The 26,218-nt window shown below is 42.0% G+C and overlaps 1 protein-coding gene across 1 annotated transcript in view; it reads right to left on the reverse strand.

Annotated features, from left to right (window-relative positions):
• Window positions 1-6,872: 6,872 nt before the first annotated feature.
• ppl (periplakin) overlaps window positions 6,873-26,218 on the reverse strand; it is a 54,688-nt gene continuing 35,342 nt past the window's right edge. The window contains exons 12-24 of the mRNA XM_080446184.1: window positions 25,893-26,044; window positions 21,675-21,778; window positions 20,158-20,315; window positions 18,632-18,810; window positions 18,199-18,337; window positions 17,360-17,553; window positions 15,989-16,139; window positions 14,605-14,688; window positions 13,595-13,711; window positions 12,686-12,778; window positions 9,588-11,783; window positions 8,781-9,050; window positions 6,873-7,920 (exon numbers count right to left, since the gene is read on the reverse strand). Of these exons, the coding sequence (XP_080302310.1) occupies window positions 7,714-7,920; window positions 8,781-9,050; window positions 9,588-11,783; window positions 12,686-12,778; window positions 13,595-13,711; window positions 14,605-14,688; window positions 15,989-16,139; window positions 17,360-17,553; window positions 18,199-18,337; window positions 18,632-18,810; window positions 20,158-20,315; window positions 21,675-21,778; window positions 25,893-26,044 (4,044 nt within the window). The 3' untranslated portion in view covers window positions 6,873-7,713. The remainder of the gene's footprint in view (window positions 7,921-8,780; window positions 9,051-9,587; window positions 11,784-12,685; window positions 12,779-13,594; window positions 13,712-14,604; window positions 14,689-15,988; window positions 16,140-17,359; window positions 17,554-18,198; window positions 18,338-18,631; window positions 18,811-20,157; window positions 20,316-21,674; window positions 21,779-25,892; window positions 26,045-26,218) is intronic.

Genomic DNA, 26,218 nt, shown 5'->3' on the forward strand with positions numbered 1-26,218 from the left:
AATAAAAACAACAAATTAACAATGCAACTAAATAATAAGATATAATTACATTAAAAATCACATGTTGAATACAGTATTTCAACTAGCACTGAGCTGATTGGCTATGTGCACATAGCCAACATCACCCACATCACGTGCGCTGCGCGTGCACGTGACGTCAGAAAATATAGCCCCCCTAGTTCAAAAATCCACAGCTCATCACTGCCCGGATCTGAATGATAAAACAAACAAATGAATAAATAAATAAACAATAAATAAATAAACAAACACTAATAATTATATTAATAATAATGTTTTGTTTTGTTTTGTTTTGTTTCGTTTAATTCATTTATTTATTTAACACCTGCTTCACTATTTGTTTTACTGCGAACATAATTGTATCTAGAATACAAGTAGGCGCTATGAACAAATTATGAAGACAATATTATGAAATGTGTGTAGACATTACAGGCAAATCAAAAGGACACAAACACCTACCTGCACGTGTGGAACCCCTCAGTATTTAGAAAAGGTACACGGCATACTGCTTGGGAGGCCGAGGCAAGATTTCAAAAACACAACTCCACATGCTGTAGAGTAGGCCACAATCACATACTTACATAACTATAAAGAATATACATCACATGGATGCACCTGGGACGTATCATCAGTGTTGTAGCCTGGCGTCATAGGGTGTTTCGGGTCTCGCAACATACACCCTTGGCCAGGTGACCCAGCCGGGGTTGATCATCCCCCAACTTACGTCCCAAGGTAGCTACCCACGGTCAGTCCTATATAAAGACAGGGCCAATCAGTCCGCTTCTCCGGAACTACTCTGCCGGAACTCGGGGGAGGCTCTGGCATGTGGAGGAACTAGGCTCTGTGGGTGGCCTCCTGCCTGGCCGGGCTCCTCCTTCGTCTCACCAGGTCCAGGTCCTGAGCGCTGTACCAGATCCTCTGCACCATCCCGATCCAAACATTTCCTTCTGGCGTGATGGTTCCTTGGGCCGATACCACTAGATTGGGCCGTCTAATGGTATTAGCTTACATACGGTATACTGTACATGCATGCACTGTGGAACCTGCACTCCTGCAGTGTTTGCCAGTGGGATTACCAGGTATTCCGAAAGGGAATAATCTTTGGCAACTACTACATGAATCACACCAATACATGGAATACGTTTTGAACATTCATTTAGCCCATCACTGCACACCTCGTCTTTCTTAGCTCATCTGTGGAAACGCCTCATGCAGCAATAAGTTCCTAATGTTTCCTCTTACATTTCTTCCTAAGTGAATTCCTAAGAGAAGTCGAGTCAGATTCATGAAACGTTCTTAAAAGGCAGAATTGTTCGTAACTATGTTCTTGATGATGATGAATCCCAATCCTCGTAACTTGAAGGGGTGTGCCAGTTAATCCTAATTACCATAGGGAGCCGCCCCACCAATCCTCCTATAACGGTGGAAACACACCAGACTTTTTTCGCGCACACACGCATATACGCACACACGCACATACGCACTTTTAGATCCAGTCCTATTTTAAAGCCTGCGTATGCGGGACTCGCGTATCAACGCGCCTGGTGTAGCCGCTATCATTGATATCAATTGGATCTAAACAAACGCGCTCTACGCGCCACGCATACGCGTGCGTTAAAAAGTCTGGTGTAGATCGGCCGTAAGGCATGACTGCATGGCTCTGCCTGCAGTCACACCTGTGTGTGATTGCTGCACACAGAAATCACGGGAAATCACACACAGAAATAAAGTTGAGAGAATGAAGTAAAGAATACCTAAACTAAAGTCTAAAGATGGTTGAACACCAGACTCCAAACATAAAAATAAATCAATAGTTCTGTGGAGGCACTTCTGAAGTGAACAGCAAATTATTTTATTTAGTTAATGAATGTATTTTATTATTTCTCTCACATTAATCAACATTATCACCACTAGACATCAATGTAAATTTGCTGAAATTAGCATGTTATCCATATTTCATGTTCAGGAGTAGCGTTAGTAGTGGATATAAAACATTTTATTACTGAAAGCAGGTGGTGATATGGAGGGTCTTTAAGGTAGCTGCTTGGTATGTAATGGGGTGGAAATAGGGGTGTGGTGGGTGATATGGTGGTGCAAGGAGGGGTGTAGTGGGCTGTGTGGGGGGTATGGGGATGGGTATGACGGGTGGGTATAGGGGGGCTTTCAGGTAGGAAGGGGACGGGCAAATGGGGGTGTGGCGAATGTCGGGGATATGGGGGTGGGGGTATGGGGGGGCGATGAGGGTCGGTTGGGTGGGGGGTTATGGGGTGGGTATGGGGCCTAGGCTTCAACTCACCCGGGTCCGTTTGGGTTAGATTGTAATTTCAGACCTGTTGAAAACTCTAAAGCAGTTGTTCTCAAACATTTTCATGTCAAGGACCCCCAAATTGACATTTATTTGGCTGCAGACCCCCACCTGAAAATATCTTCTGCCAGGGAAAAAAAATCAAGATTTATCCAAATGTTTCAAAAATAGCTGATCTACAAGCTCAAAATGGCCAGTAATGGGACGCGTTGTGAGCTTGTAGATCGGCTATTTTCAAACAAAGTATAAAATAGGGTTAAAGTGATTAAACTTTTCCTCGTTTGCTGTGGACCCCCTGGAACTCCCTCAAGGACCCCTGGGGGTCCCCAGACCACACTTTGAGAACCACTGCTCTAAAGATATGATACAAATATTATTATAATTTAAATCCTATATTATACAACTGTAGAATTGAAGAAACTTCGAGAATTAATTATTTTTGCACAAATATGTCACACTTAAGAACTCAAAGGCCAGCCTAAGAGTGCTCATCAGTGTGTGTAGATTCTGTTCTTACCTGAGAACAGATCATAGCTAAGAAAACATTGGAGTATACCAAAATCTTCTTAAAAACCTCTTAAATGGGTCTAAGAAAAAAAATCCTCTTAAGAAAGTGTGCGTAGATTCTGTTCTTACCTAAGAACAGATCACAGCTAAGAAAACATTGGAGAATACCAAAATCTTCTTAAAAACTTCTTAAGTGGGTTTAAGAAGAAATTTCCTCTTAAGTACTGTTGCTGAATGAGGCCCAATGGGTTTGGTTTATTCACTAATTCAATTGATTAACACACACACACACACACACACACACACACACGCACGCACGCACGCATGCTGCACGCACACGCACGCATGCACACACACACACACACACACACACACACACACACACACACACACACACACACACACACACACACACACACACACACACACACACACATACATACACGCTGGGATCAGTCAGAATAATTTTACATCCCAGAATCTTGACCAACATTGACATCCTGTGGTCATTCTGGCTAACTTCACCCTATAGAGTGCTTCTCATAGACCATATTCACACGGCGGCCATATTGGAATTTAACATTGAAAGTGCCGCCACCCGGGGTGGCTACTTTCATTGACTTCATAGAAACATGGCCGCCGTGTGAATATGGTCTATGGCCTCTTTTCACAGCTGCTATTTTGACAGGTAAACGCAGCTGCGAAGGTTAAGCTAATTGTGGGTGTGTTTCATTTACTTTGAAATTGGAAATACTCAAAAGTGTGCTTACAGTACTTGAGTAAATGTACTTAGCAGTTACTTTACACCACTGCCCTGCTCAACCTGGTATAATCACTTAAACCTTAGTTGAACAGATTCCAAAGGGCTCTATACTCAGTGGTGTACATTTACTGTACTGTACTTAAGTACTGTACTCAGGGCCGGATTTATAGGAGTTGAGGCCTCTGTGCTAGAGTAATTTTTGAGCCCCCCCTGAAATTTTGCAGGTTTTTTCTGCGTTTCTTTTCCTTTTATTTCGGGTTTTTGTTACTTTAATTCTGTTAATTCGATTTCCAATTTGATCATAAAAAAAATACATACATTTTTTTAGGCCCCCCCAGTTGGGGGCCCCTGGGCTGCAGCCCACCCTAGCCCAACGGTACGTCCGGCCCTGACTGTACTTAAGTACAATTTGGAGATATTTGTACTTTACTTGAGTAGAGAGGAAGATATTATGCTTTTACTCCACTACAATTATTTGAACACTTTAGATACTAGTTAATTTGCTAATTTTGATTATTATTAGAAAAACATACATAAACCACTTCAGCCCTATATACATTTCGGCCATTTGAAAATAGCAGATCTACAAGCTCGAGCTTGTAGATCTGCTATTTTCAAAACATTTTTATACATTTGAAAACTTGAAATGGGACATGCTGCATAATGAGTAGTTTTACTTTTGGTACTTTAAGTACATTTTGATGCCAACACTTTTGTACTTTTATTCAAGTAAATTTTTAATTCTGGACTTTTACTTGTAACTATTTTTATATTGCAGTATTGATACTTCTACTTAGGTAAAACATTAGAGTACTTTTTCCACCACTGTCTATACTAGGTAGGCCCCCCAGGTAGGCCCCTAAGTAACAACACCAAGGGAGAGCTGCCAGGGCCTTCATGGAAGGCATAGCCTGATTTCAGTTATCCTGAGTTTTTGGTTTATTGTATTGTCTTAGTTAGCTTTCAAGTGTTCATTTCCGTTTCCCATATCTTTGGAACGTTATTTTTGGCCATGTTCATTTTTGGTCAAGTTTGTCGTCTCGTCTTTGCCTAGGCACACTGTTAATATTGCACTGACTTTTATTGGTGTCTGTGAAGGTAAAAAAAAAAAAAAAAAGCATTCCTGGACTGGTCCGATTTTTGGAGCCTTGGCCGTTTGGGCAACTTCACAGGGGCCCTTTGATTCAGTGTTGATCCACGGCCCTGTATGATTCAGTGTTGCTCCACGGCCCTGAGGGGCGTTGATCCGGGCCTGCCTGCAAATATCACAATAGTTTTGACCCAATACCTGTATCGATATTGTGGCCATATTATGGGGATGACTATTGGTGTTTTCAGTAAATATTTACACAACAATGTTTGATAAATAATCATCAGTAATAATAATATACTGTATACTATAGTATAATAATTACTGTAAGTACAATAATTGTCAGGTAGGGTCAGAAAATTACACCACTTTACTATAAAACCAGGAAAAGACATCACTTACGGTATGCCATGGCCATATATATGGCATACCGTGTAATATAATCTTGTGATATTATCACAAGATTATGCTATTCAAAATCCCAGATATCCCCCCCATTGATGATGTCACTGGTAGGCAGGTTTCTGAACTTGTCCACAGCACAGCCCTCCAATGAGACACAGTGAGTAGACACTGACAGGGATGGTGCCATCTTATAATGAGCATTAGTGAGGACCAATTATATAAAAGTATGAAATATACATTTGATATGAAATATAAATATAACATTGTTCATTTGTTTTCCATGTTTTTCTGTAGGCCAGGGGTCTTCAGCACTTTTTAGGCCCCTTAGCTGAGAGAGAGATGAAGCAGGGACCCCCCACTACATATTGTATGACACTGTGTTGCAGATTTAGCTTTTCCATTGATTTAATATACTGTAGCTTCATAGACTAACAGCCCTATCATCAATTGTGTAAATTAATGTTTTTGTTTATTTGTTAACACATTATTAATATCATGATAATAATAATTAATATGTTGGATTCATGTATTTTCATGTGCATTTAACCTCTTAAACCTTCAACATTTAGTAAACTTGATCTCTGGCTCTGTACTTTGTCTGCTCTTTTCCCCTCTACAGTGTAGGCCAGTTGATTGAACCACATGAATAACCTATAACAACTTGCACTTTATGCACTAACAACACTGTTGTATTATGCAGGAGACATGACCCACATTCCAATATGTGATCGTGTACTGTACAGGATCTCATAACTATACTTAATCACTCCTATGCAGTGTAAACATAATACTTAGTCACTCTTAAACAGTGTACACATATAGATAATTATACTCAATATAATCTGTGTAAGCATAAAGGTATGTGTACAGTGTTTCTGACACCATTTATCAGGATACTGCAGGCCCAATGATACAGGATATGTCAAGTGACATATCCTTGTCACATAAATATACCAGTGGTGGAAAGTCACTAGGCACATTTATTCATAAGTACTGTACTTGAGGTACTTTTATTTTACTGTCCATTTGTCAATACTTTATACTTCTAGTAGTATTGTATGTTTTACTCCACTACTGTTGTTTACACCACTGCAGTGCACATGCACTACTTAAATACCAATATGTTTGGTATTTAAGTATTTGTGTGTTTACTAAATTGTCATCTTGACCTTTGATAACTGCTTAGTTAATGACACTTCTTGGGGTCATTTTAACATGTACTCAGGCACCCTGTGTGCACCCCACACAGTTTTTAAGTTGCTTGATTCAACATTTAGACCAGGAAGCATTTCTGATCAAATGAATATCAATCATTTGATCAGAAATGCCCCCCTCCTATAAGGCCATTCAACTCCAATCTCCATATTTAATTGAAAGCACACGTCCATGCTTCTGGTAACTAATATTGTCCTTCTAATGTGGGGAGCGGCTGTCATCTTTATTTGAAATGTCTAACATTAGAAAATGAAACAAATCCTGAATTTGTCAAATTCACATTAGTATTGTAGAATAAATGTACTGCTTTCTATAAGATTAGCAGTGACACTATCATGTTTTTCTTTTAACATAAACGTATAACTACTGTATTGCTGATTTTTCAAGCTGCAAAAAAAATTCAATTGTCATAAAAAATTTTCACACTTTTTCAAAATCTTTTGAAAATAGCAGATCAACAAGCTTATGACCTTGTAGATCTGCAATTAGTTTCTATAGCCGTATAGTATAAATACTAGGTTACGCTCTATTAACAATTCAGAATGTTCGTCACTCACAAAAATACTATGCAAGTTCCAAAGATTTATTTATTTACGTATGAAGAACGTGTATCTGAGAAAAACACACCATTAATACATGACAAAAACTGTTAAGCATCCTTGAGTTTCAAAGCAAAGTCAACTCAGAGATGAGATGTTACTGTTACCCAGGCACCTTCTGTTAGATACACAAGACCATTTATGCCACTTAAAATGTTAGTCGGCTCAGGCTGTCCGTAACGCAATTTCCATCAACCCACATTTCCTACAAGTAGTACCAACATTAAACGTATTTATGCAGTATGAAAACAAAACAGTGCAATTATTACTTCAAAGAGGAGAGGCAAAAAATAATAATAATAATAACGTTAATTCAACATGAGCTGAAAGCTAGAGTGAAAGTAACACACAGAATACATTATATTGACCAGATCGTCGCTGTCGGGCAGAAACCTTGCGTCTCCATATTTCAACCGTGTATTTTTCGTAAATTAATGCCGTAGTTCGTCGTACAGCAGTCTTGGACAAAAGTAGAAAAATAGCAGATCTACAAGCTCACAACATGTTGCGGTGCAACACGTTATGAGCATGTAGATCTGCAATTGTTTTGTGTTGCAATTCATAAATTGAAAGTGGTTACATGTGTCTGTGGGTTTTATAAATATTGAGCAAACGAACAGCATTAATAAGATCTTGTGACTAAATAATAACTACATTGGATCCATTGGAGCACAGATTCTGCTTTTCTTCCATTGAAAAAGTAACCTTTTTGGAACACACAGGGTTTCCGTCCGACAGCGACCATTATTTAAAACCCATAGGATAGAAAACAACAAAAAATAGATATGCTTTTTCATCAGGTTTCTGGCATTCACTTGGTCTTGCCCGACACCATAATACCAAACTCCTGGATGGTAATCTCTTTGTTTAGGTACTGCTGGAGCTGCCGGTTGGTGATGTGGCCGACACGCAGCGCGTCCTCGATGGAGAACTTCTTCCCCGACTTCCTGTCGTGGAGCACGGACGACTCGCCACTCGGACCCTTGACCGAGATCTCCTCCCAGTCGCACTCCTGGCCCTGCGAGGTATAGGGGGGGGTTGTCACAAATAATCAATCGTCAAAATGGTACAGTATATATATTCAATTGATGCAGTGGTTCTCGAACTTTTTCATGTCAAGGACCCCCGAAATGATATGTATTTGGCCGCGGACCCTCATCTCAAAATATTTTGGTTCCAGGGACCACCATAAGCAAAGATTTGTGTACAAATGTTTGTATATTCAAAGGTTTGCATACATTTTCACGATTTTTCAAAAAAGAAATAGGCTTTGTAAACAAATTGCACAGGGCAGATATGACAAATAACAAATAATAATAATGTACTATGGCCGAAACAGGCCATATTTAATAATGTTATACTTAATAGTGTAAATAGCTGATCTACAAGCTCACAAAGCGTCACATCACGATCCATGGTGAGCTTGTAGATTAGCTACTTCCACAATCTTTTTAAATGTATGAAAATGTATGAAATAATTGTGATTATCACAAATAATTGTGATTAACCCTTTAAGACCGGCAACGCATCAGTGTGTTCCTTTTAAGATTTCTTTTGCTATTCAAAAATAGCAGACATACAAGTTCATAGTGCGACACCAAGTGACGCGCTAAGAGCTTGTAGAGCTGCTTTTCTTTTTTATCGTGAAAATTTGTGCAAATCTTTGAATATGTATTTTTTTAAAGCAAACATTTTTTACTCAAATCTTTGCTTCTGGGTCATTCTACAAATGTCTTCTAAACCCTAACAGTTTTTTTCTTTTCTTTTTTTACTTATGTTGTAGCCCAAGGAAATCTAAAAATGACACACAGATGCGTTCCCGGTCTTAAAGTGCTAAGTAATGATGGCGAGTCTTGGCGACAGGGGCCTACACAGTACCTGCAGATTGACAAACATGTTCCAGTCGATGAGGCCCAGCTTGTAGGCCTCCTCCGGACGCATCTCTTTGCCCGAGTCCGGGTCGATGACCACGATGGAGCGCCGCAGGTGGCTCTCCCGCTGCTCCCGCTTGATCCGCACGGCCGACAGGCCCTTCTGGAGCTTCTCGATTTCCTCGTCCTTCTGCCGCGTCACGCCCCGCAGCTCCGACAGCTCCTTCTGGAGGGAGTCCAGCCGCAGCTCCACGTTCTTGCCATTCTCCGTGGGCGCCTATAGCAGTGGTGGAAAAAAAGTTCTCACATTTTTTCACTCAAGTAAAAGTATCAATACTGCCATGTATGTAGAAATACTCTGTTACAAGTAAAAGTCCGGAATTGAAAATTTACTTAGTATTGGTATCAAAATGTACTTAAAGTACCAAAAGTAAAAGTACAAACATATTTGAAAATAGCAGATCTACAAGCCCACAACGCGTCGCAGTGCGGCGCGTTGTGAGCTTGTAGATCGGCTATTTTCAGAGCGTAATAGCCGAGCCCAACCAAACATAAAATGACTTGTCTTTTAGTTCTACTGGATCTCTTCTCTACTAGTCCCTCCCTAACTTTTTTGTATAGTTTTTATTTATTGACGAAATTGTCAATATATTTAGTCTTAGTTTTAGTCATCATAGCTTAGTTTTTATTTCGTTTTTATGTAGTTTTCGTCAGTGAAAAAAGGTAGTCGACGAAAGTTTTTCGTCATAGTTTTAGTCGATGAAACACTGCTTCCAACCCTGCAATCTGGAATATGAATATGTTCCTACAATACCTGCTCGGTGATGAGCCGCGTTTCCTTGCTGGTGATCTGGATCTCGGACTGGAGCTTGCGGATGTCGTTCTGCAGCCGCTGGTTCTCCTGCTGCAGGCGGCCGCTCTCGTCGCGGATGTAGTCCAGCTCCTTGGACGACTTGGCGTTGGTGAAGTCCATGTCGGAGAACTTGGAGTTGAGGTTGGACAGCTCCTGGTCGAGCTCCCGCCTCCGCTTCTTCTCCTCGTCCAGGGTCCTCCGCAGGTTGACAATCTCCATCTCGGCCTCGGGGTCTTTCTCCACTTGGACCTTCTCGGTGCGGACCACCCTCTCCTTCACGTCCATGTTCTCCAGGGTCTGTTGCTGCTGCAGCAGGGCGCTCAGCTCCTTCTCCAGGAGCGTGCGCTTGTGCTTCTCCTCGTCCACCTGCAGCCGGAGGATGGAGTGCTCCTTCTCCTGCTGCGGGTCCTGCTGCAGCACCACCTTCTGCTTGACCGTCACCTTCTCGCGGTTCTCCTTGTCGCGGTGCTCCATCTCGTTCAGCCGGACGCGCAGCCTCTGGATCTCCAGCTCGGCGTCGCGCCTCGCCCGGCGCTCGCGCTCCACCTCCTCCAGCTGCTGGTCCAGCTCGGCCTTCTGCCTCTGCAGCTTGTACAGCTCGTCTTTCAGGCTCTCCTTGTGTTTCTGCTCGTTGCAGATGTTCTGCGCGAAGGTCTCGCACTCGGCCTTGAGGAGGGGATCCTGCTCCGTCTTCACCACCTCCTGCTGCACAATCTTCTCCCGGATCTGAGACAGGTCCATCTTCTTCAGCCTGATCTTGTCCTCCTCCACCGAGCGGTCGCCCTCCAGGTCGAGCCGTTTCTTCTGCTCGTCGGCCAGTTTCCTCTTCAGCACCTCGATCTCCTCCTTGGTCTTGGGGTCTTCTCTGTACTGCAGCACCTCGTTGACCACCTCTTTGGTCTGGACCTGGGGCTTGGTGTCCTTCCATCGCTGGATCTCGTCCTTGAGCTGGCGGATCTCCATCTCGGACTTCTCGGTCTGGTGGGTCTTATCCACAATTTCGTTGCGGAGTTTCTCCAGCTCTCTCTCAGTCTGGGGGTCCGTCTTGTACTTGACGACCTCTTTGATGATCTCCTTCACCTCCACCTGCGGGCCGCGGTTCTTCAGCATGGTCTGCTCGTCCTGTATGGACCTGAGCTGGAGCTCGGCGTCCTTGTAGCGCCTCTGCTGCTCCACCAAGTCCAGCCGGAGGTTGGCCACCTCATTCTCGGCCTTGGGGTCGGGGCGCACGATCTCCCGCACCTTCTCCTGAACTATGACCTTGGACTTCTCCTCCTCCAGACTGGAGATCTTCCTCTGGAGGTCGGCCCTCTCCCTCTGGGACGACCTGCGCTTGGCCTTCTCGTCCTCGTGCTGCCTCCTCAGGTTCTCCACCTCCCTCTCCAGGACAACGTCCTTCTCCACCTTGAGCACCTCCTTGATGGAGATCTTCTCCTCGGCCATGGACTTCTCCTTCTCCAGCCTCCTGAGCTTGTCCTGGAGGAAGGTGAGCTCGTCCTCCAGCGTCTTGCGGCCCTCCACGGCCTTCAGCTTCTTGTCGCTGAGCGACCGGTACTCGCTCTCCAGCTGGGGGTCGTTCTGCACCTTGATCACCTCCTCTTCGGTGATCACCTCCTGCTCCCGGCTCTTCTCCTCGGCCAGGAGGGTCACCTGCTTCTGGATCTGCACCAGCTCGCCGTCTTTGACCGTCTTCCGCCTCCTCATCTCATCCAGCTCCTCCCTGAGCTTACGCACCTCCTCCTCCTGGCCGCGGTCCCGCTCGATCCGGAGGACCTCCTTGACGGTGTACTGCTGTGCCCCTTCCTTCAGCTCCGTCTCCAGGCCGCGCAGCTTCAGCTGCAGGGCCTCCATGTCGTTCTCCAGGACGCGCGTGGAGCGCCGCTCCTCCGAGAGCTTCTGCTGCACCTTGTGGAGGTCCTCGTCCAGCTGGGGGTCCGGGACCTTCTTGATGAGCTCCTTCTTGACGATGGTGTCCTGCGGCTTCTGGCCCTCCAGCACGTAGATGTCCGTCTGCATGTTCTCGATCTCTTTCTCAAGCTGTTCTCTCCTCTGTACCTCGTCCTCCAGCTGTTTCTTCACCCTCCAGGGCTCTTGGCCCGGAGCGGCCGACTGAACCGACTGGACGTTGACGGACTGGATCATGGGGATCTCCGGTTGCTGTTGAGAGTGGGACAGATATAAGTCGATTATGTTTAAACCCAATAAGACCGGGAACTCATCTGTGTGTCATTTTTAGATGTCTTTGGGCTATTCAAAAAATAGCAGATATACAAGCTCATAGCGCGGCACCGATTTTTTGATTATGAAAATGTGTGCAAATCTTTGATTTTCTTTTTTTTCAAAGTGAACATTTGTAACTCAAATCTTTGCTTCTGGGGGATTCTACAAATGTCTTCTAAATCCTAATATATATATATTTTTTAAACTTATGTTGCTATAATATCAGTGGTTCTCAAAGATTTTCATGTCATGGACCCCCAAAATGATATGAATTTGGCCGCAGACCCCCATCTCAAAATGTTTTGTTCCTGGGACCCCCAGAAGCAAACATTTGAGTTAGAAATGTTGGCTTATATACAGTATTCAAAGATTTGCACACATTTTCAAGATTTTTCAAAAATAGCAGATCTACAAGCTCGTAGCGCGGCACTCAGTGCCACGCTATGAGCTTGTATATCTGCTATTTTTGAATAGCCAAAGACATATATTTGGCTGCAGACCCCATCTGAAAAGATTCTGTGCCAAGGAGGAGTCTGTGACCCTCAAAAGAGATTTGTCTTGTTAAAAGAAAATCTAAATGATACTTTTTTTCTAACATTTTCAAAAATAACCGATCTACAAACTCACAACACGTGGCGTTGTGACACAAGGTGAGCTTGTAGATCCGTTATTTCTGAACAGCCCAAGTATAAAACAGGGTTAACGTGTTACACTGACTTTGCTGGAGAGCCCCTGGAGCCCCCCTCAAGGACACCTGGGGGTCCCTGGACCCAACTTTGAGAACCAGTGTTTTAGTGGTTTAATGTGTTCGACTTGGACAAGAAGTGAGAATGTTTCACCTGGTTGAGAAGACCTTGTGTAAACTCCAGATTCCTCAGTCGTTGGTTGTTGACAGCATTCACCTCGGTGAACTTAGCCTCGATGGCTGCTTCCTGAAAGTACAAATAAATAAACATGTCAATGGAGAATATCATTTGGGTCAAAATTAATAAGCACACATTGAGTGAAATATGTATTATAAGGGTTGAAAGCACTGGTTCTCCCACTTGTGGGCCACGAGGGTGTTGCAAGTGGGCCTGCAAATAGTTGCCAAATAAATAAGATTTTAATCATAATATAATGTTAATATTTAACAAACACTCTATATACACTATATAGCAAAGACTACTATCAGAATATAGAGTTTTAACCTTTTAACACAAACTGGTTTTTTTTGTCTTAACCAAAACATCACTTACCCTACCTTTAAGTGTTTAAAGTGACATTACATAGACATGGTTGTATGTTCTCACCTCTCCTTTAAATGTTTAACCCTTTAAGACCGGGAACGCATCTGTGTGTCATGTTAAGATTTCTTTGGCTATTCAAAAATAGCAGATCTACAAGCTCATAGCGTTTTTGCAAATATATATATTTTTTTTAAAGCGATTTTTTTTAAACTCTGTTACAACTTCTGGGGGGTCCCTGGAACAAAATATTTTGAGATACGTTTTTTTTTTTCAAAAAACTGTTAGGATTTAGAAGACATTTTGTAGAATCCCCCAGAAGCAAAAGATTTGAGTTACAAATCTTCACTTTAAAAAAATATATATTCAAAGACCCACGATTTTTCAAAAAAAATAGCAGATCTACAAGCTTGTAGATCTGCTATTTTTGAATAGCCCAAAGAAATCTTAAAATGACACAGATGCGTTCCCGGTCTTAATGGGTTCAAGTGACATGACATAGACATGGTTGTAGGTTCTCACCTCTCCGCGGACCTGCAGGGCAGGTGACTCCATCCTGCTCCGCTTGTAGTTCTGAGGGACCAGTCCATCCTCCAGGTCCAGGATGGACTTGAACTTCTCCGTCTCATTCTCGTAATCCTACAAAGAAACAATAAGGCAATGGGAAAAGCTGTATTGTTGAGAACTGAATAAAGCTAATCAGACTAGTTATACAGTACATTGCTGTCGGGCAGAAACCTCCTACCTCCATATTTGAACTGTTTATGTTTTTTTCGTAAATTAATGGCCTACTTCGTCGTAAGAGTGTGTGTGTAAAAGTAAAAATATTATTAGCAATATTAGCAAACATTAGCAAGTGGTGCAAGCTTTTAGATCTGCTATTTTTGAAAAAAATAAGTGAAAGTGGGTGGTTAAGTGTGTGCAGTGGTGGAAAAAGCACTACATTTTTTTTACTTAAGTAAAAGTATCAATACTGCAATATAGAAACACTCTGTTACAAGTAAAAGTCTGGAATTCCAAATGTACTTGAGTAAAAGTACAAAAGTATTGGCATCAAAATGTACTTAAAGTACCAAAAGTTTGAGTACTCATTATGCACAATGTCCCATTTCAAGTTTTCAAAATGTATAAACATCTTTTGAAAATAGCCAATCTACAAGCTCACAATGCGTCGCATTGTGAGCTTGTAGATCGGCTATTTTCAAATGGCCAAAATGTATATAGGGCTGGAGTGGAGTCAAGTGAATCATAATCTACAAAATAACTAGTAACTAAAGTTTTCAAATAAATGTCGTGGCGTAAAAGTACAATATTTGGATCCGAAATGTAGTGGAGTAGAAGTAAAAGTATTGGAAATTGGAAATACTCAAGTAAAGTCCAAATACCTCAAAATACTACAGTAAATGTACTTAGTTACTTTCCACCTCTGAGTGTGTGAACCAATTAAAAGGTATTAACAAGTGCTTGCGACTAATTCATAACTAAATTGGATCAATTTTTTTCTTTTATATAAACACGGTGAAAAAGCTTACCTTGACAGCTTGCTGGTAAACCTGAGCATGCTTGGAGACATTGTTCAAGTCCGACTCTTTCCTGGCAATGTCTGACAGCAGGTTCTATGAGACACAGAGCACAGGCGTTATCTACAGGGGTCCTTGGGGGGGAGGGGGTTCCAGGGGGTCCCCAGCTATTTTTTTTGTCTGTGTGTCATTTTTAGATTTCTTTGGGCTATTCAACAAGAATAGCCCAACAAGAATAGCACAGAGTGCCGCACTATGAGCTTGTAGATCTGCAATTGTTGAGGAAAAATTGTGGAAAGTCGTGGGTCTTTGAATATATGTATATTTTTTAAAGATTTTTAAGTCAAATCTTTGCTTCTGGGGGATTCTACAAATGTCTGGTAAATCCTAACAGTTTTTTGAAAAAACGTATGTTGCTATAATATCAGTGGTAATCGAAAAATATATGTATTTGGCCATGGACCCCCATCTCAAAATATTTTGTTCCAGGGACCCCCAGAAGTTGTAACAGACTTAAAAATGTTCGCTTTAAAATATATATATATTCAATGATTTGCAAAACTGTTCACGATTAATAGAAAATAGCTGATCTACAAGTTCATAGTTCATAGTGGTATGAGCTTGTATATCTGCTATTTTTGAATTGCCAAAGAAATTCAAAAAAATTACACACAGACGCATTCCCGTTCTTAAAGGGTTAATACACCACCACAATCATTTTAACCACGTAATCCATTTATATGTTGGCTATTCAAAAAGCAGATGTACAAGAGAGCTTGTACATCTGCTATTTATCTATTTTTAATCTGAAAAGTCTTGAAAATCTTCAGACAATTGTTTAATAATTTAGAATGTTAAAAAAAAAAACACAGATCTTCTCTTCTGGGGGTCCCTGGCACAACATATTTTCAGATAGGAGTCTGCAGCCAAATACATATTCATTTGGGGGTCCTTGACAATGACAAAAGTTTGAGAACCTCTGCATTAGAGGTTCTCAAACTTTTTACTGAGAGAGTTGAATTATAATAGTGTAATAACACTATCATAACACTGTTAAAATACTATTATCTTAAAGAGATAGTTCACCCAAAAAAAATTCTATCAATTAGTCCCATTGAGACTTGAATTCATGGATATCTTTTTGTTTTTGTCGCATTCCTAAGCCAATAATTTGATGACCAGTGGACCGGCAGGCAGTGGTTCCGGTAGGAGACTCTTTGTGTCTCCTACCGGAACCGCTGCTGGTCACGACATTATTGGCATAGGAATGTGACAAAAACAAGAAAATAGTCTCAGTCCCAATGGGACTAATCGATAGAAAAAAGGTCATTTTGGGGGTGAACTATCTCTTTAATGTAATTGTAATTGAAAGTGTGCTCTATAATGTGGTTCTCACCCTCTGGTTCTTCAGCTTGGTCTCCACCTGTCTCACGTCGTCAGTCTCAGTGGGTTCATAGTTGGGGATGCGGGACAGCCAGCTGTTCAGGTTGTCGTACTCATTGCGGTAGCTCTTGGACGCCATCTTGGCTCTCTGCAAGCTCTGTGACCTGATACACACACAGCACATGATGTGGGGTCAGTTTATTCGCATTATTGCAGTGGTGGAAAGTAACTAAGTACATTTACTCAAGTGCTGTACTTAAGTCCAATGTTGAGGTATTTGTACTTTTCTTGAGTATTTCCAATTTCCAATACTTTTACTTCTACTCCACTACATATTGCATCCAAATATTGTGCTTTTACTCAACTACATTTATTTGAAAACTTTAGTTACTAGTTACTTTTTTAACCATTTTGATTATTATTGCATAACATACATTAACCACTTCAGCCCTATATACATTTCGACCATTTGAAAATAGCCGAGCGTGTAGATTTTCAAAAGATTTGTATACATTTGAAAATATTTAATGGGACATTCTGCATAATGAGTATTTTAACTTTTGGTACTTTAAGTACATTTTGATGCCAATACTTTTGTACTTTTACTCAAGTACATTTTGAATTCCGGCTACCAATGTGAATAGTGCACACACTGCAGTTAGCAGGAGAGCCACTAGATAGCAGAACTCTTATTAATTAACTTATTACTTATTAATTAAGTAACTTGAGTAAAAGTACAAAAGTATTGGCATCAAAATATACTTAAATAGAGTAAAAGTACTAAAATGTTTGAAAATAGCAGATCTACAAGCTCACAAAGCGTATTTTCAAATGTGTGATTTATAATATAATAATTCATATCTGCAAAGTAACTAGTAACTAAAGTACAGTAAAAGAGTAAAAGTACAATATTTGCATCTGAGATGCAGTGGAGTAGAAGTATAAGTATTGAAAATTGGAAATACTCCAGTAAAGTAAAAGTACCTCAAAATTGTAGTAGTTCACCCCAAAACGATTTTTTTCCTATCGCTTACACACCCCATGGAGACTTAAATTCATGGAGATTTTTTAGTTTTTGTCCCATTCCTGAGACATTATTTGATGACCGGCGGTGGCTCCGGTAGGAGACTCAAAGTGTCTCCTACCGGAAACATTTAGCATCTTTCCGCCGGTAATCAAATTATTGGCTTAGGAATGTGACAAAAACAAAAAAATCGCCATGAATTCAAGTCTCCATGGGGTGTGTATTTTTGGGGGTGAACTACTCCTTTAAGTACAGTACTCAGTACAGTACTTGAGTAAATGTACTCAGTTACACCACTGTGAATAGATAATAGGTAAACGGTAAAGTGGGTGGGTATTGTAATTCAAAGCAAATGGTCACCTGGTGTCGATCTGTCTGCCGATGTTGTCAAAGCGCTTGCTGAGCCTGTTGACCTCGGCCTCCTGCCTCTCGATGTCAGGGCAGTGCTCCTGCAGGTTGGCCGCCATGTTGCTGCAGCTGCTCTTAGCCGCGCGCAGGTGCTGCTCCGTCTCGTTCACCGCCGACCTCTGGGCCCTCAGGTCAGAAGACATGTCCTTTCAGAGCGGGAAGAGAACTCGGCTTAATGGTAGGGTTAAGTCATTGGTTCTCCAAGTGGGGTATAATTTTAACCACCTGAACCTTTTATACTTTGGCTATTTAAAAAAAAGCAGATCTACAAGCTCATAGCGCGGCACAGCGTGTTAGCGTGTGTTAAAAAGCTCTATATTCTATTCTACTAATCATTGCTATAGAGTGTCTGTTCAGTAAACAGGGGTCTCCCTGTCTCTCCAGCTCTTTAATAAACAGATAAAATACATTGTCGGGCTCGGGATACCAGTTTCATCTAATCAGGAGAGAGAACTCACAACAGGATACAGGATAAACAAGTGCTGAAACAAAGCTGATGAATGGGTACTCTCTCCTAACGGGATGAAATTGGCAACCCACCAAAACATGTAGTTCAAGTTTGTCATAGAGCTGGAGAGACATGGACAGCCCTGTTACTGAACAAACACTGCTATAGCAATGATTACTATCACAATATAGAGCTTTAACTTTTTAACCCCAAAAAAAAGAGGAATTTCATCAAAAACATATCACTTACAGCAGCTACTTGAAGTATTTACCATGTGAGTGCATTATGTGGGTGAATAATTCAGTAATAATAAGATTGTAAGTGTTTTTGTTGCATTGCTTACTGCCAGTTCCCTCTGTGTTTTCTCCAGGGTGCTGATCTCTGCTGGAGCCACCTCCTCTCTGGCCAGTTTGCTCTCATAGGAGGACACTAATGTTTTCCCATTCTGGAGGGAGTTCTCCAGGCGGTTGGAATTCTTCAGTCTAAAACACAAAAAGCATATTAGTTTAGCATACGCTTTTAATGAAATGTGATTTGATGCAGTTGGCTTTCATATCGCTGTTGTCAGGCAGAACCCTCCAAGTTTCCCATTTTTATGTTTGTTCGGAAATGAATGCCTTATTTCGTCACATAAGTAGTGAGAATAGCAGATCTACAAGCTCATAATGCCTCGCAATGCGAGGCGTTCAAGATCAACTTAATTTGTTTCCCAAACTGCCCGGTGATCTGGTCTATTTTTGCACGACATTGTTGCGCGTCAAAGTTGGGTCTCTTACTTGTCCTCGGCACATTTCAGAAGCAGTTGGATCTTGTTGTATTTGTTGTTGGCGTCGTCCACCTTGGCATAGAGCTGAGCCCCGCTGGTACACTTAGGGTTAGAGGTCAGGAAGCTCTGGGCCTCCTGCACCTTGGAGCTCTTCTCTGGCTCCAGCTTGTTCACAGCGGCAGCGATTTCCTGTTCATCCAAAACATCCATTTCATCATTTATATTTATAAAACGCAATAGATAATCGTTAATTGAATCCATTAAGACCGGGAACCCATCTGTGTCATTTTAAAATGTCTTTGGTTATTCAAAAATAGCAGATAATACAAGCTCATAGTATGCTATGAGCTTGCAGATCTGCAATTCTTTTTGAAAATGTGTGCAAATCTGTGAATATCTATATATGTTTTAAAGCGAACATGTTCTACTCCGATCTGTGCTTCTGGGGGTCCCTAGAACAACTTATTTTGAGATGGGGGTCCACGGCCAAATACATTCATCATTTTGGGGGTCCTTGACATGGTAAAGTCTGAGCACCACTGATATTATAGCAACATACGTTTTTCAGAAAACTGTCAGGAGACATTTGTAGAATCCCCCAGAAGCAAAGATTTGACAAATGTTCGCTTTAGAAAAGTATATATTCAAAGATTTGCAGACATTTTCAAGATTTTTCAAAAAAATAGCAGATCTCCAAGCTCATAGCGTGGCACTTGGTGCCGCCCTATGAGCTTGTATATCTGCTGTTTTTTGAATAGCCAAATACATTTTAACATGACACAGATGCGTTCCCAGTCTTAATATGGATTAATAACATAATAGATTAGTTATCGATCTCTATTTTGGGCATGTCAGTACAATCTGCAATTTACAATTTAGGCATTTAGCAGAGCGACTTACAATAAGCAAGGTAAACATTATTTAGCGTCTGTCTAAATAACATGCTATTTAAATAGCATTACAGGGGAAGTTTAAAAAAGATATAATCACAAACATGTTAATAGTAAAAATAGCAGATCTACAAGCATTAAATACGTGCAATTCATTTAAGAGAGTATGCTGTTCACTGCATGCAGTGGTGTAAAGTAACTAAGCACATTTACTCAAGTACTGTACTTAAGTACAAATTTGAGGTAATTTTATTTTACTGGAGTATTTCCAATTTTCTGTACTTTTACTACATCTCAGAGGCAAATATTATACTTTTATTCCACTACAACTATTTGAAAACTTTAATTACTAGTTACTTTGTAGATTTTGATTATTATTACAACAAACACATACATTAATCATTCAGACCGATATACATTGAAAATAGCCGATCTACAAGCTCACAATGTGTCGCAATGTGACGCATTGTGAGCTTGTAGATCTGCTATTTAAAATATGTTGTTACACATTTTATACATTTGGAAACTTGTGAAATGGGACATTCTGCATAATGAGTATATATATATAATATTTCTACATTGCAGTATTGACACATTTAAGTAAAACATTGGAGTACTTTTTCCACCACTGACAGTACATGCATACCTTGATGTCGTTCATCCGGTCGTTGCTGTCCTGCAGAGGGCGGGTGTGCTCCAGTGGAGGGCGAACGCGGGCATAGACGCTCTTCTCCTGCTTGTCCAGGTCGCTGACCACCTTGTCCAGACCGGCCATCAGCTGGCGACACTGCTGCTCCTGCTTGTCTGCTCGGAGGGTTGGTCACACAAACAAGCACACATCAGACACTTCTCTTCCAAACTTTTTCATGTCAAACACCCTCAAAATGATATGTATTTGGCCGCGGACCCCCATCTAAAAATATTTTGTTCCAGGGACCCCCCAGAAGCCAAAATTTGAGTACAAATGTTCGCTTTAAAAATATACATATTCAAAGGTTTGCACAAATTGTCACGATTTTTCAAAAATAGCAGATCTACAAGCTCATAGCGTGGCACTCGGTGCCGTGCTATGAGCTTGTATATCTGCTATTTTTTAATAGCCAAAGCATAAAAGCTTAAAGTGGTGAACATTATTGTGATGCTATAAGTTATTTCTCATAACTGCCCTGTGCAATTTTTGATTACGAAGCCTAAAAGGCTTCCAATGTTCAATGGCCAAACACACAATTATCGTTAATCGCAATTATTTGAGTGACAATTAATCGTCAACTTCAATTTGTAATCGTGACAGCCCTACCCCCAGGGACCCTAAATGCAGTGGTGTAAAGTAACTAAGTTCATTTACTCAAGTACTGAACTTAAGTACAATTTTGAGGTACTTTTACTTTACTGGAGTATTTCCAATTTTCGGTACTTTTACTTCTACTCCACTATATCTCAGAGGCAAATATTGTACTTTTACTCTACTACAATTATTTGGAAACTTTCGTTACTAGTTACTTTGTTGATTAGAATGGCAAAACATACATTAACCACTTCAGCCCTATATACATTTCGGCCATTTGAAAATAGGCGATCTACAAGCTCACAATGCGTCACATCGCGACACATTGTCATTTTTATACATTTGAAAACTTGTGAAATGGGACATTCTGCATAATGAGTACTTTTTTGACTTTTGGTACTTTAAGTACCAATACTTTTGTACTTTTACTCAAGTCAATTTTGAATTCCGGACTTTTACTTAACAGAGCATGTCTACATTGCAGTATCGATACTTTTACTTTAAGTAAAACATTTGAGTACTTTTTCCACCACTGCCTAAATGACGGCCGTGGATATAAAGTAAGACAGGAGGACAGTGGGTACCTGTGCCAGCTCCACTATGGACATAAAGTAATACAGGAGGACAGTGGGTACCTGTGCCAGCTCCACTATATAAAGTAAGACAGTAGGACAGTGGGTACCTGAGCCAGCTCCACTATGGACATAAAGCAATACAGGAGGACAGTGGGTACCTGTGCAAGCTCCACTATATAAAGTAAGACAGGAGGACAGTGGGTACCTGTGCCAGCTCCACTATGGACATAAAGTAATACAGGAGGACAGTGGGTACCTGTGCAAGCTCCACTATATAAAGTAAGACAGTAGGACAGTGGGTACCTGAGCCAGCTCCACTCTCTTTCTTCAGCTCAGCCAGGCGGCTCTGCAGGTTGCTCTTACTGGTCGTCATCTTCAGCTTCATGCCTTTCTGCTGGTTGGCCAGACTGCGGGCACACAGTGATGATGTCATCAATAGAGCAATAATCGTTTACTGTCGGGTGGAAACATCGCATGTCCAAAACAGTTAATTTTTTATTGCTATTATATTTTTTGAAACAATACGAGTGAAAATAGGCGATCTACAATGAGACACTCTTGATCTCTTGATGATCTATGGTTAAGTAAGGCATTCATACAAAAGACATAACAAGGTGAAATATGGAGGTGCAAGGTTTCTGCCCGACAGATTATAAACTTTGCTTTAATTCACACAGGACACTGACAATCAAATAAAAGTACATGACTATAGGCAAAATAAAGTAAACACTAACTAACCACTCAATCCGGGAAAGCATGTGTGTCATTTTGGATGTTCCTGTATAGCAACAACATACGTTTTTCAGAAAACTATTTAGAAGGCTTTAGAAGGCGTTTTTTCGGCCTCAGGTCTAAATGGGTTCACGACAGTTACAAGCTCACAACTCGACGCATCGCGACATGCTTGTAGATCGGTTATTTTCACAAATTGTGCAAACGCACGTTGTATGTATATCTTTTAGAAATATTGAACTTTAATTTGATAATGGAAGTCAGTAGAGCATAGGTTCTCAAAGTGGGGTCCGGGGACCCCCAGGGGTCCTTGGGGGGGTTCCAGGGGGTCCCCAGCAAAATGTGTTAATATAGCATCACAATAATGTTCACCACTTTAAGCTTTTATACTTTGGCTATTCAAAAATAGCAGATACATATATAGATCTGCTATTTTTTCTAAATCGTGAAAATGTGTGCAAATCTTTGAATATATATATTATTTTAAAGCGAACATTTTTAACTCAAATCTTTGCTTCTGGGGGGTCCCTGGAACACAATATTTTGAGATGGGGATCTGTGGCCAAATACATATCATTTTGGGGGTCCTTGACATGAAAACGTTTGAGAACCACTGCAGTAGAGGTCGGTCCAAATATGGACTCATCCAACGTCATAGAAACGTCATAATTGGCTGACGGCTACCACTAATATAAGCCCTTCTTTTTAAAGAGCAGGATTCAAAGAATCCAATTTAATTTAAAGTTTCAATTTATGTTGTCCTGGGCGGCACATCTCAAAGGGGCGCCGAAGAGGCTTCACAACGCCGCGGTGACAGTCGGGGACAACGTGTTCTCGTTCGGAGGCTACGAAGGGTACAGCAACGACACGACGAGTCCCATCGACGTGCATGTGTTCAACACCGTGGCCTTGCGCTGGACCAGGCTGACCCCGGCGACAGCCGAAGGAGGAGAACGTCTCCCCGAGGTCCCCTCCATGCGCTACGGCCACACGGCAGTGCTGATAGGCGACGTCGTCTACATCTGGGGAGGGCGCACCTCCACCATGGAGTTCTGCGACGCGCTATACGGGTTCGCCGTCGACGGATCCGCCCGCGGATGGTTCAAGCCCAAGGTTTCGGGGACCGCTCCGGAGGGGCGGCAGAGCCACTCCGCCTGCGTCTTGCGGAAGGTCATGTACGTCTACGGAGGGTGGACCCTGCTGACCGCGTGCACTAACGGCGTCTTCGCGTTGGACGGCGCCACCATGGTCTGGTCTCTGATCAACGCCGGCGGCACCACTCCGGGGCCCGTCTCGTCGAGTCACACTGCCACCGTCATCGGGACGAAGATGTTCGTAGTTGGGGGCCAAGGGGTCCAGTACAACAACGTCAGAGTGTTCGACACAGAGACCGGCCGCTGGCTGAGCACACCTTCTGCAGCACAGCTCCCCCCGGAAAGACGCTCGTGCCATGCCGCCTTCGCCCACGGCGGAGAGCTGTACGTGTTCAGCGGCGAAACGTTTCAGCGGACTGTCAACGACCTGTGGCGGTTCAACCCGGACACCTTCTCCTGGAAGAAGGTCAAGCCCAAGGGCAGAGGCCGGAGTTGGGAGAACAACGTGTGCTGTTGCATGGTGGGAGATCGCGTCGTCCTCTTTGGAGGATACGCCACGCACGACAACCTGTACATCTTGGACCTGAGGCCCAGTTTGAGGACCCTGTGCAAGCTGGCGGTTATCCGGAGTCGTCTGGAGTGGTTGGAGCTCCCACACGACATCAGGTGGGAACTGGCGGCCATGAAAAGAGCGACGGGGAAAAGAGAACAGGCCGCCAACGTGATAATGTACTAGAAAGGCCTGTACTCAGTGAAGCTCAAATCTCCGCCAGGAGGCACGGCCCTTACCTACCTCCCTTACTGTGTGTGTGTGTGTCATGTGATGACATTGTATAGGTAATGTGTTAAGTGTGTGTATGTAAAGGCACAGGGCAATAGGGGGCGGGTGATAAAGCAGTGGTTCTCAAACTTCTTTTAATTTCAAGGACCCCCAGTTTGATATGCATTAGGCCACGGACCCACATTTGATACAGTTTTCTATCTCTGGGGCCCCCAATCTACACAGTAGAATCCTAACTCAGAGAGTGTACAAATGGAACCAAATTGACCCGCAAGGGTCCATTTGTACACTCTCTGAGTTACAGACCATAACTCCTCAAGGACCCCTGGGGGTCCCCGGATCCTTACTTTGAGAACCACTGTCAAAAGATGCTTATCGTTAATGCAGGGTGATAATTATGTTTGTACACGACCAGACTGGGGACACTAATCAGGGCAGGAATGTAAAAGATTACGGTGGACACCCCATGTCTGTCCAAATTCACGTACACAGGTCTAACTAGCTTCTCCGCGGATCTCTGGCATCGTGTTGATGATGTCACATTGATCAGTCATCAATAGTATGGCGGGACGGTGGATGTGAGATTATGAATCACTAAATGAATGAATGAAATATGAACACGATAAAAATCTAAATGTGAAAATATTCGGGAGTCCTCTATGGGTTGAAGTGGAGTAACTTTTGGCCCTGCGTTCGTTTAGAGCGGCCATTTAATGAGCGATTCATATTTGGAGTCGAACGAGCTAGCCGAAGTTAAGTAAATAAGTGTGGGAATTATTGGCCAAAACGTAAAGTGGGCTGTTATGATAGATATTAAATCCCCTTGAAATGATGGGTCATACACTGCCGCTGATTTTTTCAGTTTATCTGTAAAGATAGCTATTTGTATTTGTTGATGACATGCATTAATGTGTTAATATTCTATGCTCTTTTGATGAATTGAACACATACTAGGACCACGATGGATACAAGCCCCCAGGACTTTTATCCTAAATGTTTTTCTGTGCTTAAATTTTTTGACTAATAGAGTATTCAATCAAATTAAACCATGAGGCATATTTGAAACTGAGTTAAACTAACAATGAGGATTTTACAGTGTAAGATTGGGATCCAAGACGTAAATTAGAGAAGAGATACTAATTAGGCCATGGGGGTCCGTGCCCTAATGCAGTGGGTCTCAAACCTTTTCATGGTCAAGGAGCCCCATATTGACACTTATTAGCCCGCGGACCCCCATTTGCAAATATATGCCAAGGACCCCCGTAAGAGAAGAGTTTTACGGCTCTAGCAGTGATTTTCAACCATTTTAATTTCAAGGACCCCCAGTTTGACATGCATTAAGCTACGGACCCCCATTTAATGGCATTTCTATCTCTGGGACCCCGATTTATATTGTAAAATCAATGTTAATTTAACTCAGAGAGGAATTTACTGTTGTAATGTGGCCCGTCGTGGGCCCGTTGGATTGGTTGTTTTTTGAGTATCTCTAGTAGTAGGGTTGGTTTTATTTTATTTTATCTCTTATTACTGCGGTTATTTTTATTGTTGTTTCCTTTTTAACATGCAGTGGAGATGTTTAGGTTGTGAATTAATGTTGAAAAATTGTGAAAATTACCAGTGAAAAAGGGGATAGGAGTTTATAAGTTTTAAACTTCATCCTACTCCTTTTCGGACATTGTTGTTGTTGTTTTCTTCTATTTTGTTTTCTACTTGTCTTTTTTAAACAACGTTCAAAATAAAACTCATTCATTCAGTCAGTCAGTTTGGTTCTTAACTATCTATCATTTAGCTGGGGACCCCCTGGAACTCCCTCAAGGACCCCTGGGGGTCCCCGGACCACACTTTCAGAACCAATGCCCTAATGCATATCAAACTGGGGGGGGGGGGGGTTGAGAATTCGCTGCACCAACTCACTTGTCAGATGCATCCACCGCCTCTGCGTCCGTCGGGGGGATCATGAAGCAGACCCCCGGGGCGGTGAGCTTGTGTCCGGCCGCGTCCTTCACGTCCCACTTGTTGCCGCTGTTCCTGAGCAGCGTGTACCTCTCCCCGCGTGCGATCTGGCCCTGCGCACATCAACACAAATACCTTTTCAGTCCGTGACCCCCCAAAATAATCATATTTGAACTACCCCACACCCCAGTTGGGGTATAAAATTCATTTGATTTGATGATGCTCTTTTTATTCTCTTTTTGCACTGTCTTTCTCCTTAAATCTTTTTACATTTTCTATCATTATTC

Source organism: Gymnoscopelus braueri, assembly GCF_963280865.1.
Source record: "Gymnoscopelus braueri genome assembly, chromosome: 13".
NCBI lineage: Eukaryota > Metazoa > Chordata > Actinopteri > Myctophiformes > Myctophidae > Gymnoscopelus > Gymnoscopelus braueri.